This window comes from Marmota flaviventris, chromosome 6 (genome assembly GCF_047511675.1).
Source record: "Marmota flaviventris isolate mMarFla1 chromosome 6, mMarFla1.hap1, whole genome shotgun sequence".
NCBI classification, from domain to species: Eukaryota; Metazoa; Chordata; class Mammalia; order Rodentia; family Sciuridae; genus Marmota; species Marmota flaviventris.
The window spans coordinates 193,221-208,282 of NC_092503.1; the positions used below are offsets into that span (position 1 = coordinate 193,221).

The 15,062-nt window shown below is 44.0% G+C and overlaps 1 protein-coding gene across 3 annotated transcripts in view; it reads right to left on the reverse strand.

Moving 5' to 3' along the window:
• The window catches only part of Fam120b (family with sequence similarity 120 member B), a 54,886-nt gene that overhangs the window by 33,306 nt on the left and 6,518 nt on the right, over positions 1-15,062 (reverse strand). For all 3 annotated transcript variants that reach the window (XM_027939445.2, XM_027939444.2, XM_027939446.2), the window contains exons 2-4: positions 13,171-14,604; positions 11,063-11,243; positions 1,170-1,271 (exon numbers count right to left, since the gene is read on the reverse strand). In XM_027939445.2, the coding sequence (XP_027795246.1) occupies positions 1,170-1,271; positions 11,063-11,243; positions 13,171-14,583 (1,696 nt within the window). In that variant the 5' untranslated portion in view covers positions 14,584-14,604. The remainder of the gene's footprint in view (positions 1-1,169; positions 1,272-11,062; positions 11,244-13,170; positions 14,605-15,062) is intronic.

Sequence of the window (15,062 nt, forward strand, 5' to 3'; positions counted from 1 at the left end):
CAGGCAGAATGCTTTCAGGACCACCAAAAGGAATGTTTCCAATACTTACCTGATTTCCAGAGTTTATATACAGCAAACTTCAAAATTAACACATGATATGATGAACAGCCAAACATTCTAATTTGAATCATGAGAAAACTGTAATAAGCCATTTCCATGTAACTTTTGGAAAGATACCATAAGATGGAAGCTATACGTATAACAAAGCACTCTTGGAAAATCATTTTGGCTACCCTATAAAAAATTCTTCTTAATGTAAAATCAAATGTCAATGTGCTTTAATCTATTTTTGTGATAACTTCTTTTTTAGGGTTGAGTCTATCACAGCAAAACAGCTAAACAAAAAAGGAAATATGCCTTACAATAACTTTTCTCGACACTTCTCCTGGTATAATTTCACTTATTAAAAAAACTACTGGCAGGGCTTGGATCCATATTTGGTAATACACTCATGGAATGTAAAGTGGCAATGCCAAAGAATTAGCATATGAAAATAGAGTATCAAAATTTTAGAAAAAATATTTGTTTCTGAAATAATGACATGGGCTACTAAATATAAATTCTAAAACCCACCCTTCCTTCTCCAGAGCTATAATACGCAGGACACAGCCCAACTGCTGGGTGCCCCAACAGTGTTCATATGTTGAGAATTGTGCAGAGAAAGGTTGATGTTTGGATTCACTTCAGCTGCTTTTTCATGACCTTTGTTTTTCCTTCCTTTTCACAAAGCTCTAAGGCATTGGCCATGAAAAGAAAACTTACTTTTCCAGATCCAATAAGTCTCCTTGATCTCCCCTTTCTAGTACTATCCCTAGAAAAAATATATTTCTGAAGACACGAGCTTATTCAAGCAGAACATCAGGAACCCTACCTTGTAAATTCAGAGGTGCTTTCAGCACCCAGAGGCAGGTAGGGCACGGGGCAGCAGTGGCCTCTGATCACAGCCTCACGTTTCTTCCTTGCCACTGCTCTGGGCCTTGAGCAAGAAGAGGAAGAAGCAGAAGCATGCAGCAGACAGGCCCAGAACCTGTCCTCTAATGCATGAACACCTTACCAGAGATGCGCTCATTTAAGGCCAAAGGTTGAAAGGAAAATCAGAGTTTGCACAGCACCGCAGAACTCATCACTGGGCTTACGTCCTACATCGAACAGACCACGGCTGTCTATACCTGGAATGATCATCGGCAGAGGCCTGACGAGGTCCGGGTGCCGCAGTGGGTTCCCAGGGTACACAAACCACTCCTTCACAGCCAGGCTGGCGCTGATGTCATCTGAGGAAAGACAGCAGGTCAGAGGGCAGGAGGCCCACTTGGTCTGTGGGCACGTGTCTGCCCCATGAGAGGTCCTCTCCCCGAGGGGACCTGACTTGGTCAAGGCACTGACAGCTTTTTCCTTCCCTGGCCTGAGGACAGCCCTCATTCCAAGGAAAGCCAGAACCTGGGGACCAGACCTGCCAGGTTCCTCCCCCTTTATTCATACTCTGGCAGAAAATACTGAGAGAAAAATGCTGGGAGAGAAAAGTCCTTTCGGTCTTTAATAGACTCTGAAAAAAGTTGGTACAGTAAGCCAGGCACATTGGTGCACACCTGAAATCCCAGCAACTCAGGAGGCTGAGGCAGGAGGATCACAAATGTGAGACTAGTTTCAGCAAACTTAGTGAGAACCTGTCTCAAAATAAAGTAAAATGGGTTTGGGATGTAGCTCAGTGGTAGAGCTCCTCTGGTTCCAGCCCCAATACCAAAAAAAGAAAAGAAAAAGGTTGGTACAATAATCCAGAACAAAAGGGCTTACATACAACAGATGAAGAACTGTAGGAAAACTCAGCTTGACCTCACTTCTGTGTCTCACTCAGCGTGCCAATGTGAAGGGCACTTTCTACTCAACACTCCTGCTGGTCTGGAAACCCTCAGGCACAGCGGCAGGATCTCCATAGCAACAGAACAAGCCCCTGCTCCACACCTCCCTCCTCCTGCCCCCAGGGCCACTGGCTCCCTGGCTTAGAGGGCTCTCTGCACCCAGTATGATATGAGTACCAGAAAATACAATAGGGTAATTGACTAGTGTCAATAATCTATTAGTTAGTGTGTGTGTTAGATAAAGACTTTAAGTATTATGTCCATGGTGTAATGTAGACTACAAAATTCAGATACTAACTACAGAACTTAGGTATGACTTAAGTTAGTGTTGTAAGAGTCTACGTCCAGGGGGTAGACCCCAGAGCCCACCCAGTTATCAGCTACAAGCACAACTGAACTAGGACTTGAAAACCCAGCCTTCTAGGGCCAGTGGGACTAATCAGACCCCGATAGAGAGAGAGACGGCTGTCTCTGTTGTTCCCCTTGCACCAGACGCCTCTGGCATGGATCGAGTTCCAATGACCTGGACTTAAAACACAGCACAGGTGAATGCCTGGGACCCTTGTGTGTAGCCTCACTTAGGACTCAGAATTAGGATGTGTATCTGAAGTGTAATGAGCGTTAATAAGACAGATTTGGTTGAATCTAACTGCACCTCAGACTGAGTCTGTAGAAACCGCTTGTGACACATTGCAGGCATTGTTCCTGTCTCCTGAGCCTCTCACCGGAGCTCCTTTGTGTTCAGGTCTCTGAGTCCCCCACACCCCTCTGGGGTCACTGCTTCCTGCTGACCTGGGAAGCCAACGCCTTGCTCACTGCCCTCACATCCTTTGTTCAGGTTTGCCCCACCCTGCTCTACTGAGATGTCGCTACCCAGCAGACACTGTGTGTTTATTCCACTCTCCCTGCAACTGGCCCCTGCCTATCAACACCCCATCCCTCCTAGGCTCCTCCCAACGCCATCTCCTCCTTTGCAAAGCTGCTCTCTTCTTGCCCATCCCTAAAGCTAGTGTCACGGGTTCAGCCCTGCCCTGGTGCACAACTAGACCTCTGGGACTGCCTCTAGCCTGCCTCCTCGAGCTCCAGCACGAGCTGGCCCTCACTGGCCAACAGCAGAAACGCATTCTGAATGGAGCCCTTACAACTGCACAACAGGTAGATCACACAAGAGGAACAAAAGGCCAGAGCAGGGTCTGAGCAGAAGGCCTGGGCAAGCCAGGTGCATCTCTCCAGGACATGAGACTGCCCTACACTGGCTTTTTTCCACAGGTGCCCAGCATCAACAAGCCTGAGCCTGACCGTCTCTCCACACATCATTTCCTACCCACTTCCAGTACCCAGGCATGCCCATCACATCTAGGCTGTGCCCTGCCTGGGAAGAGAACTGCCCCTGAGATTGCCCCCTACCCCCGTCCTCCACACTGGCACTGAGGAGTGCTGGCTTGTCCTTGGCCCTCATCTGCAGTCTTAGCCTCAGCCAAGCCAATCTCCAATGCAAATGGAGGGGTTTTTTTGTCTTTTGCTTTTTTAAAATGAAAATTTAACCAGGCTGCTGCCTGATTAAGATCTCCCCCAGTGGCTGTACTCCTGAATACAAGTGCCCGCTGCTTGCCTCTGCCCCAGAACTCTTCTGGGTCGCCTACCTGGCTGCAGGTCCTCAGGGCCTCCCACTCACTGTTCCTCCTTTGCTGGCTACAGTGTTCCTTTGCTCTGGAACTGTCCCTTGCCACCTCCCTTGTTCTCCACTTGGTTACATCCTCTCTCCTTGCGTCTCAGTGTGGCCTGTGGCCTTGAGTCCACACAGCAATGCCTTCCCTCCTATCTTCTCTCCAATGCAGAGCTTTGGCCAGGTACTGCTGATGCCCACTTATTAACCACAGGATACAACCCCAACTTTAAGCTTGCCATAGCAAACTCTGTTCTTAGCAGAAGGCCAGACCAGACGCTCATGAACTGAACTGAATGAACACTTCAACTCATCCTGAATTTCACACACACACACACACACACACACCCTGAAAAGTATTCTTACAGCTGTTAAAAACAAAACAACAAAAACACCCACTCTGTGTGGTCCAACTGAGGTGATTTTTGCTGCACTGGAAGTTCCTGGGTGGATAACATGCTAAACCACAACTGGCTTTCCTCCCTCACTGGAGACAGCACTGCCAAGAGTATCCTTGAGAAATTGCTGAATACAGATAGCTATGTACTACGCAGACTCTGCACAGGAAAACTCCTGGCTGCCACCCATAGAACCAGCTGGCTAGAGGACAGAAGCTAATTATACTGCTGGCTTGATTTTTTATTGCCCAGATAACATTTCATCTGAAACTGGTAAACCCCAGGGAAGGGCGTAGGAGAAGAACTGGTAATAAATAGACAGGTGTTAAAGTTGCACTGTCCCTTGGAGTACAGGTGCAGGGACATTTAAATCAGAGCCAGGAAGCCAGACAGTGTGCCAGACTCTGTATTAGCAGAAGTCACATCTGACTCTGCTGGCAGGCTCTGTGCAGCTCTGCTTCCCCCTGGCCGAGAGGAGGAAATATAGCACTCAGGGCTAGCCCTGTCAGCATCCATGAAGAATAAGCTTGTGTTGTCAACATCCAGTTTGACCTTTCAGATGCAGCATTTTCAATCCCTAGTCCAGATCGGTACTGTCACACCTAAAAAACTCTGCTAGACACTACACACACACACACACACACACACACACACACACGAGCTCTTAAGTACCAGCTCCCGCCATCACCGGCAAGATCAAGGAGTGGGGTGGGCTACATTGGGCAGAGGGAAAGAGAAGGAGCAGCAATGTCAGCCCTTCATTATGGGGATGTTCCAATTTGGTAATAATCTCCCAACTTTTCAAAAGCTGTATCTTTCCTTTTGGTTCTGATATTTTTATATTGCTGCCTTAGTCTATGTATGTGTATGGCCTCAGTTCATATGTTTGTGTATGGCCTCAGTTCATATGCTAGTTTTTACACACATCCGAAAAGTTACCTATTGAGTGGCTATTTAGGATGGGCTGGACTCAGAAGGCCAATGGCTGTCCTCTGACAATATACCAACCATCCTGAAGTTTCCCTGGTTCCTGGGATGTCTGTTGGAAGGAAATGAGGCAAAAGGGACAATGGGTCCAAGGCTGCCAGCACGCCTGGGCTCCCCCAACACCGTCAACCAAGGATAGCTATAGGAACAGAGCAGACAGACCCCACCTCTTACATGGAGTCTCTTTTACACCCTTACGTTTAATGGAAGCTTTCACTGAATGATTCAAGCTATGATATATCCATTAGAGGAGACTTAAAAAGGCAAGAATGGGTCTGAAGGCAGGGACTTTAGGGCTCCCACCCTGTTGACCACATGCCATCTAGGACATTCAAACACCACATGCTCAACTACACAAAGCACACATGTGGCAATACCAACACACACTCCCTTGAGGCTCCCTGTGAGACATCAGGTGAGCTGACATGCCCGAGATCAGGGTCCAGAATGTATCCTTGGGGGGAGTTTGTAGGACCAGCACGCCAGCCCATGGCCTGAGACTTGAGATTGCCAACTCAGGCCACGTGAGGCTGGGCTGGGCTCTAGGCTGGGTCTGCACCATGAGAACGAGTGGTTCCTCCATTTATTCAGGCTGGCCTGGAGACTGCTACCAACCCGAGAAGGCTGCAGAACATGTCTCCCACCTGAGTGTTAAATCCAATCACAAGTTACCTTCTCTGCATTGCTAACTGTAGACACCCTTGAAAATCTAATATTTTAACTAAACATTCAAAACCCTTAAACTCAAGACCTGATGCACACCAAGAAACCCACCAGGGGCAGCAAAAAACCATCATGCCAACATTTCAGCCCAGCAAGAAGGACAGACAACCAGGCACAGGAATGAAAGCACAACTGTGAAAAGCCTAAGCATGAGAGCCATCATTCGCTATAAGAGCAATGGACTTTAGACTGACAATAAGGGGAGACATGGAGGAGTCAGTTTTAAGGACTTGAGGGATAAACAGAATTGATCAGACCTATGCCTAGGGTTAGCATGGTTTAAGCCAGAGAAAGATTCTGTGCTGTCAACCTGGGCAGTTCCTCAGGAACTGCCAGAGACAGCTTGGGTATAAATGTGAGGACTCTGCCATGTGGAGTTTGGCAGATAGCTGGAGCCCAGAGGGAGGGAAGGGGGCTCGATCCCAAAGCCAAAGATGCCAGCGTGATTCCCATCCCCAGGCTAAAGAGAGTGGAGGACTTCAGGAGGAGAGGAGAAGCAGTGAATTTCATGTAGGTCAGGGCAAGTGGTCTTGGGAGCTCAGGTGACTGCCCAGGAAGGCCCTGCCTAAAGAGCAGGGTGGTACCAGCTCCAAGGCATAAACTTTCAAGGACTAGAAAATTAACTGCTAAAATAATAGACCTCAACAGCCATCCTAGCACCTAAACGTTCCAGCAAGCCAACCAAAGATGCCTGATGAGAGAGTAAACAGAAGATGAGAAGTCAAGACAGACTTGAGGAAGCTGCGAAGGGAGCCACGCCACAAGCAAATCTTGATGAAAGGAGGCTCAATTTCTTTCAAAAACAGACAGGAAATAAAAGCCCACAGATCCAAGGAGCTCAAGAAACTCACAGGGGAACAGAAACTCGAACAATGAAAAGCTCTTCCTCATAAAACTGCAGAAAACCAGAGCAGCTCAAGAAAAGATAGAGAACATACAGAAAAAGCAATGTGAAGGACCTGTGATGTCACAGGAGAAACACACCAGGACCTTTCAACATGCTGAATGCAAAAACAACATGCCTGAAGTTCCATATTCAGCAAACCAAACCTTGAAAATAATAAATTTTCAGGAAAAATGCTCAGGATATCTAAGGCTGCACCATCAACAATGTTGGACAAGTTCTTTTTTTTTTTTTTATTTTTTATTTTAATATTTATCTTTTAGTTTTCGGTGGACACAACATCTTTGTTTGTATGTGGTGCTGAGGATCGAACCCGGGCCGCTCGCATGCCAGGCGAGCGCGCTACCGCTTGAGCCACATCCCCAAGGACAAGTTCTTCAGATGAAGGAAGGCAGCACTGACTGGACCCTGCAGCTGTGCAGAGGGATGAAGAACTGGCAACAGCACAGAAACACTTTCTGTGACTTTAAAACACAGCTGTTCTGATATCTTTAAAACACAGCTGTTCGGAACAGGGGTTGGAAAGCTACATTCATGGCCAAACCTGGCCTGCTTATTTTCACACAGCCTGAAAGCTAACAACGCATTTCATATTTTAAAGTGGTTGGAGTTGGGTGTGGTGGCACACACCTGTAATCCCAGCAACTTGGGAGGCTGAGGCTGAGCAACTTAGTAAGACCCTGTCTCAAAAAATAAAAACGGTTGGGGATGTGACTCAGAGATTAAGTGTCCTTGGGTTCAATGGCACCAATAAATAAATAAGAAAGAAAGAAAATGGTTGGGAAAAAAGGAGGGCACTTAATGACTCGGGAATGATGTAAAATCCAAGGTGTGTCACAGAGAGAGGTTTGCTGGTGTGCAGTCACACACATACATCCCCATCACTGGAGGCCTCTCACACTGCAGCAGCAGATCTAGGCCGCAGAGACAGATGGTGGTCCTCAGAGCCTAAGATGCTTTTCTGCCCTTCACAGAAAAAGCTAGCTTGGCTTAAACTAACAGTCACAATCATGTATTGTGGGGTCCAACCCTGTTTGCAATCTCCAGAGGTTATATACCACAGACCACTGTATTCTCGAGCAGAAACAGGAGATGGAGAGCAGCTCAGCAGCCACAGGGGAAGGATGCTAAGGGCCTGCCAGTGCTCTGTGCCTTGCTTATGGATGGGCTCACAGGAATCCTAGCATGGGAGACAGCTATATGGGACTGCATATGTGCATGTTGCACAGTTACAAAGAAGCTTGTGGTGCAGGCAGTATGACTGCAGCAGGGTCAACTTCCTGGTTTTGATGTATATTAGGGTCCAAAAAATATGCCACCTGGGTCAGGGTTGTGCTCAGTGGTAGATCGCTTGCCAAGCATGCATAAGGCACTGGGTTCGATCCTGGCACCATTTAAAATAAACAAAATAAAGGTATTGTGTCCATCTACAACTAAAAAAAAAAAAAAAGGACACCACCTTTAGAGGAAGCCGGGAGATGGTGCACGAAAATCTCAGTGCTATCTCTGCAACTTCCTGTGAATCTATAATTATTCCAAATTTGTTCTTAAAAACATACAGAAGACATGAAATAATAATAAAAATATTGAGAGGAATAAAAGGTCTTTATGCAGAAGGTGAAGGTGGAAAGGTACTATGTGAAACTAAAGTGTAATGTTAAAGATACACATGATAAACCCTAAAGCAACCACTAAAAAAACCAAAAAAGAGAGCATGAAAAAAAAAATACTAAAGATTATCCAATGAATCCTAAAGTCAAAAAAGGAGAAAGTACAGAACAAAGAACAAAGTTGAAGGCAACTCCAGAACGTCAGCGATCACACTAATGCAAACAGACTGACCGTTTCACTCATAGAGATTGTTAGACTTGACATGCTATGTACAAAAAGTGCACTTCAGATAACAAGAAACACCTTACAAGGAAAAGGACAGAAAAAAGACACTATACACACAGTGACACAAGTTGAGTGTACACAGTGACCCGACAAAGCCAACTGCGGAAAAGAGTATTCCAGATTAAAAAATAAAATAAGATCTAATTTTCAACTTTTTACAAGGGTCAATTCATTAAGAAACAATGAACTGGTGCAATGTATGTGCACCACACAACTGAGTTTTAAAATACTTAATGCAAAAGCTGACAGAACTATAGGAAAAAAGATGAATCCATGGTAATAGCTGGAAATACCAGCCCTTTTCTCTCAGCAACTGAGAATGAGCAGACAGGAAATCAGTACATCACTGACATTCACAGAACATTTCAATCTGTAACTAGAACACACAGCACCTTTAGGTACACACGGAACAATAACTTAAGTCAGGCAAAAAACAGAGCACACTCCACTGTTAATCACCATAGATAAAGCCAAAGCATTTTATTTTTATATTCTTTTTTTTTTTTTTTTGGTACCAGGGATTGAACTCGGGGCACTCGACCACTGAGCCACATCCCCAGCCCTATTTTGGATTTTATTTAGAGACAGGATCTCACTGAGTTGCTTAGCACCTCACTTTTGCTGCGGCTGCCTTTGAACTGTGATCCTCCTGACTCATCCTCCCAAGCCACTGGGATTACAGGCATGTGCCACTGCGCCCAGTTTTATTTTCGTATTCTAAGAAACTAAACTTCATGTGCAAATCCATAAAGTTGAGGGGGAAAGAAAGGAAGTAAAGATAAAATGTGAAGACAAGTTCTATTTGAGTATTTTTTCTTATTTATGTGGTTATCTAATAACATTATCTGTAGGGTTCTAAGTAAGTTAAATTAAGAAAGAAAATCTAGGTAGTAAATATCACTTACCAAAATAGTCTAAACACAATACCTAGTAAATATTATACTATAATGTAAATTTTTTTTTCTTGAGAAGATATCACCTTTTAATCACTAGAGTATAGAATTATTAAAGTTAAGAAAGAATATGGGGATGTGGCTCAAGCGGTAGCACGCTTGCCTGGCATGCATGCGGCCCGGGTTCGAACCTCAGCACCACATACAAACAAAGATGTTGTGTCTGCCGAAAACCGAAACATAAATATTAGAAAATTCTCTCTCTAAAAAAAAAAAAAGAAAGAATATGGGGGCTGGGGTTGTGGCTCGGTGGTAGAGCGCTTGCCTATCATGTGTGAGGCACTGGGTTCGATTCTTAGCACCATATATCAATAAATAAAATAAAGATCCATCAACAACTAAAAAAAAAAGAAAGAAAGAAAGAATATGGGCAGAAAGCCACATCGGTGGCGCACGCCTATAATCCCAATGGCTCAGGAGACCGAGGCAGGAGGATTGTGGGTTCAAAGTCAGCCTCAGCAAAAGTGAGGCAGTAAGCAACTCAATAAGATCCTGTCTCTAAATAAAATACAAAATAGGGCTGGTGATGTGGCTCAGTGGTTGAGTGCCCGGGTTAAATCTCTGGTACCCCCCACCAAAAAAAAAATTCAAGTTCAAACATTTGGCATTTGGTCCTAGAAAATTTATTTCTGTGCTTTAGCACCTTCCTTGTGTCTGCACAGCACACGGGAGAAGGCAGTGCATGCTGTGTGGCACTAGGAGTCTACTCAACCAGGAACTCCAAGACCCTACTGTCTCCTCCCAAAAGAATGACAGGGAGATGTAGCTCAATGGTAGAGGGCTATATGCCTTGCACAAGAGCCTGGGTTCACTCCCTAGTACTAAAAAACAAAACAGAAACCAAAACCAAAAGGAAGACAGCTTTTTCATCTGGAAATTGCATCAGTACCTTTAGATTATGCAAACATCTACCTTCTGGAATAACAGACTGATCTTAAAAATATTGATATGTCTGGAAATACGGTGCTCAGTCAAGCAAATGGGCCCCAAGCATCCTCTTATTTGCTAGTTTCAAACCATGTTCTTAACCAAAGTTCTGTCCAATCAGAGTACCTGTCCAATCATAAAGTACCTGCCTAAGGTCTCCTTCTAAGAGAAGCAAGGCTTCACACAAAGAACTAAACAATTATGCACCCCTGGTTTCTAATATGCGGAGCTCTTCTTCACTCCTGACTCCCTCAAACTACTCCTAATAGTTAGTTATGGGACCTGATTACCTTAACACCTGGTATACAAGTCCTTTTTACCATTCTGGACATGCATGGTCCTCTACTATCAATGGCTAAGCATTCAATGGAAATAAGAGATAAAAGAAAATATAAACTTAATTACAAAATTCTAAAGGAAAAAAAATGACTAGATATTGTATGATTATTTAAAAAAAAATTAGTTTGAGCAGCATCTAAGTAGACACTGTCTTCTAATAATAAGTAACTGTAGTCCTCAGGCAGGAAAGAGTGTTCATTTAAAAAAAACAAAACACAAGTCCTTTTAAGGAATAAACAACGCATTCTTCATTAATGAGTGCTGATCCACTGCTTGCTAATTAAAATAGACATCTCCTGGCACTGTTCCTTAATTATTTACAGATGTTATTCTCAATCAATGTTTTACTGAGAAACAAAACCTACTTAATTGTCAGACGGAACTATAACTGAGAAAGACCATCCAGCTCTTACCTCTGCAGCTGCCCAGGAGCAGAGTATAAACACGCTGTCGGACAGGACGGTAAACGAAGGCCTGGCTGGGCAAGGCCTGGTCAAGCTCATCTTCCAAGGTGTTGCTGCACTCGATCTCTCCACTGCTGACAATGCTGTATACCAGGTAGCTTTCTGCCTGGATGTGATGCATCCTGGCGACCTGTTCAAAATTCAGATACAATGGATTTCTCCTTAAAAACAGTGAGTGGCCTTCAAAAGAAAGTCAATAACTTTCATTTCATGCCGGTTTTGAGAAGGCACTAAGAAATGAGTGCCACTCAAAATCATGATATCAAGTAGCATTTGTTTTCTTTCCTTTGAACTTCCAAGTTTAAAACTCTGTTTATATTCCTTTTCCTTTACCTTTCTCACTCCATCCACCAGTCTTACTAGTATTACCTCTTCAGTGATCATTGCTTTTTCCACTTGACACCTCCCAGGAGCCGGGTGCTCGCTACTTTTCACCAGGGTCACGGCTTCATGCCTGTCAACACTTCCACTTGGAGGCCCAACTCCACCTTCCTCAGTTTCTAGCCCCATCCTTTTCCATGCAGAAAGCACTTACAAATGCTTCCCAGTAAAAGTTGTCATTTTCTTTTCTTAAATCCTCATCCTTTTCCACTATAACTCTCTTCAAGAATGAGTATAACATAAGCGCTTCTGAGAAGTGACCTCCAACTTGTGAGAGAAGAGAACATGAACAGTGTCAAGGAGGAGATGGGCAGTGGGAGCTTTCCAGGAGGAGGAGGACATGTGTGAGACAGTGATACTACAGAGCTGGAGGAAAAGGGGAAAGTCGGTGGTGGCCAGGTGCCAGTGAACTGCGGCCACATTCAAGCCATTAGAGTTTGTCCTAAGAGTTACAAAGTACAAATAAAGGGCTTTATTTCTATACACAGCATGACAAATAGACTGGAAGGGGCAAAGCTGCTCCAGAAAATGTCCTTAAAGGTCATGACAGTCATCCTGACAAGAAGTAGCTGGAACTGAGGTGGCAGAAATGAACACTGCACAAGTTCACAACTCATTTCCTAGGTAAGAGTCAAAAGTCATGAAGACTGACTATGAAAAGTGAGAGAATTCCCAGTCCAAAGCTGTGTAACTAATGAAGATGGCAAAACTCAGATGCTATGAGCAACTAAAGGTTTTGGGTAAGCACAGTTTGTTTCTGAACTTGTTGAGATGCCTCTGTACTTTCAAGTGGACAAATACCTGTGAAACCGGGGTTAGGGGTGGGAATATAGGTTAGGGGTAGAGCAAACGACTAGCATGTGCAAGGCCCTGGATTCAGTCCCCATCACTGGAGACTGGAGAAAGGTAATGCTTATCTCACAGGGCTGTTGAGGGCTAAATGAGAAAAGATAAGCATTGTGCCAAGCAAAGAACTTTATACAAACGATACTTATTAGTGGCCCTCCATCAAAACTCTTCAAAGGTTCTATACCATGTTCAGATTTAGTGCAAACTCCTAGTGTGGCATTTAATAACCTTCACAGTCTGGCTGTACACCACCTTCCCCAGTCCTTCCATCCTTCACACCCATATTGTAGTAACAGATTCCAAACACCACATGCTTTAGGGCTCTTACAACCCCAAGTTTTGTCTATTCAAAGCAAATGCTGGCCTCATGGAGATCTGGATCTGGTTTCACCTCTTTGGGGAACTTCTCCCTTTATCTTTTTTTTTTTTTTTAAAGAGAGAGAGAGAGAGAATTTTTTAATATTTATTTTTTAGTTTTCGGCGGACACAACATCTTTCTTTGTATGTGGTGCTGAGGATCGAACCTGGGCTGCATGCATGCCAGGCAAGCGCGCTACCGCTTGAGCCACATTCCCAGCCCATCTTCCTTTATCTTAACCCACAAGAGTCTCTCTCCTTAGAATTCCCACAGTTCTTGCCTGTCATATTCATGTGACAATATCAAGTATACATAAAATCTGCCTTCCTATCTAAACTCAAAGGTTCCCAATCTGTGCCTCCCCAAGTCCTTAACCACTGCACCAATCACTAAATATTTATTAACAAATCCATCGGTAAAGATATTTCCAATCATAACATCTTTGACTGGAGTGGGCACATTCACCTACCTTTAGGATTTCAGGGTCTGAAACCAAGGTTACTTGTTGTTTTATTTCAGAATCCATATCCATGGGTTTATCTTCTTTAATTTTAGGATGGGCATACATGGGTACTTCTAGATTAAAGTCAGAGTCTGTTTCTACAGGTAACTGTTGCTTGATTTCAGGGTATGCACATGTGGGAACTTCTTGTTTGGATTCAGGCTCTTTACTCATAGGAACTTCTTGTTTGGATTCAGGCTCTGCACACATGGGAACTTCTTGTTTGGGTTCAGGCTCTACACACATGGGAACTTCTTGCTTGGATTCAGGAACTGTACATATGGGAACTTCTTGCTTGGATTCAGGATCTGTACTGATGGGAACTTCTTGCTTGGATTCAGGCTCTGTACATATGGGAACTCCTTGCTTGGATTCAGGGTCTGAACTCATGGAAATTACTTGCTTGTCCAACATTATTAAACCTTTGGGTTTTTGGAAGAACCATGGTGAGCTCTGTCCTGGCAAGAGATATGATGCCACTCCTTTATAAAAAAGAGCCCTGTTTGGTCCCAAAGGCAACATCTCTTCTAATTTTTTCTCTCCTTGATGCAAATGAAGAACTTTGGATATATGATCTGACACAGCTAAGATAACGTTACCTTTTTTATCAAAGTTCTCTTTTACAGAAGTGTAGGAAGACAAGCACTTGAAACGAAAGCTTTCAAACATGCCCTCTGGGACTATGTCATTGCCAAGTAGGCAGGCTAGCAGGGGAAGGTCTGCCACACAGAGGCCCAGACTCTCGCAGAGCTTCTCTCGACAGAGCATGATGGTCTCGAGGCTCTCCAAGCAGAGCTCGCTAATTGAAAAGTAGGGGCACGTGTCATAAATTAAGTAATCAGTGTCTTCCCCAAGAATCCCAAGACAATTGTACTGGAGACCATAGGAAGCCACCTCATAGTCTGCCTCCTTCAATGAACACAAAGTTTCCTGACCCAGAGTCTTCAGAGCGAACCGTGTAAATATAGCCAACCCCGAGGGGATGAAGAACATGTTTCTGCCAGGTTGCTCCCTGTGTGACCTGATGTAATGGAAAATCCTAGAGATCTCCCTGTTGTTCTTAAGTCTTCGTTTCACCCACTCATTTCTCTTACCCTGTTCCACCATACCATCAAAGAAGAATACCAACTTGATGCCAACAGATGCAAAGGAGTCAACAAAATCTCGCAAAGCAGAAAAGTATTCTCGCCATTGGCCACCACAGACCCAAGACTCTGGAGTATACCAGTATCGGAGACAACACATGGCATCCACCACAACAGTAGGAGTACATCCAGGGTACTTGCTTCGGTGATGTTCTGCCAGCTCTCTGAAATTGACTACTGTACATATATGTGGGCAGGTACTTCCCACAAACCCCTGCAGACCTCTCACACCCATAACTGGACTCTGGAAAAGGATCTGCAAAGAAAAAGAAATCCATAATTAGCAACTATGGCATTTTCACTAGACATTTGGCACTTTTCAAAGCAAACACAAGGCAATATTTAATATTCCAAAAGACTCATGTCACCAAACATGACATGCTGGCTAGGAGCCTAAAGAGTGTTCAATTAAAACACAAAGCACTTTATCTAATCTAAGCATACATTAATGACAGGAGTATCACAAGGACAACACATGTAGCAATCTTTTAAATTTTTACTATTATTCAAGATATTTCTCAACCACATTCAAAGAGAAGTCAACACTTTCCAAAAAAGTAATTATTACTCATCCAGAAACTGAAATAGTATTTTAAAAACCTACAACACATATTACAATACACAAAATGAAAAAATTTCGAAATACATTTGCTGACAAAAAAGGACATACACATGACTCAACTTGTAAAAGTTCTAGCTCCCTTAGAGCTAAGA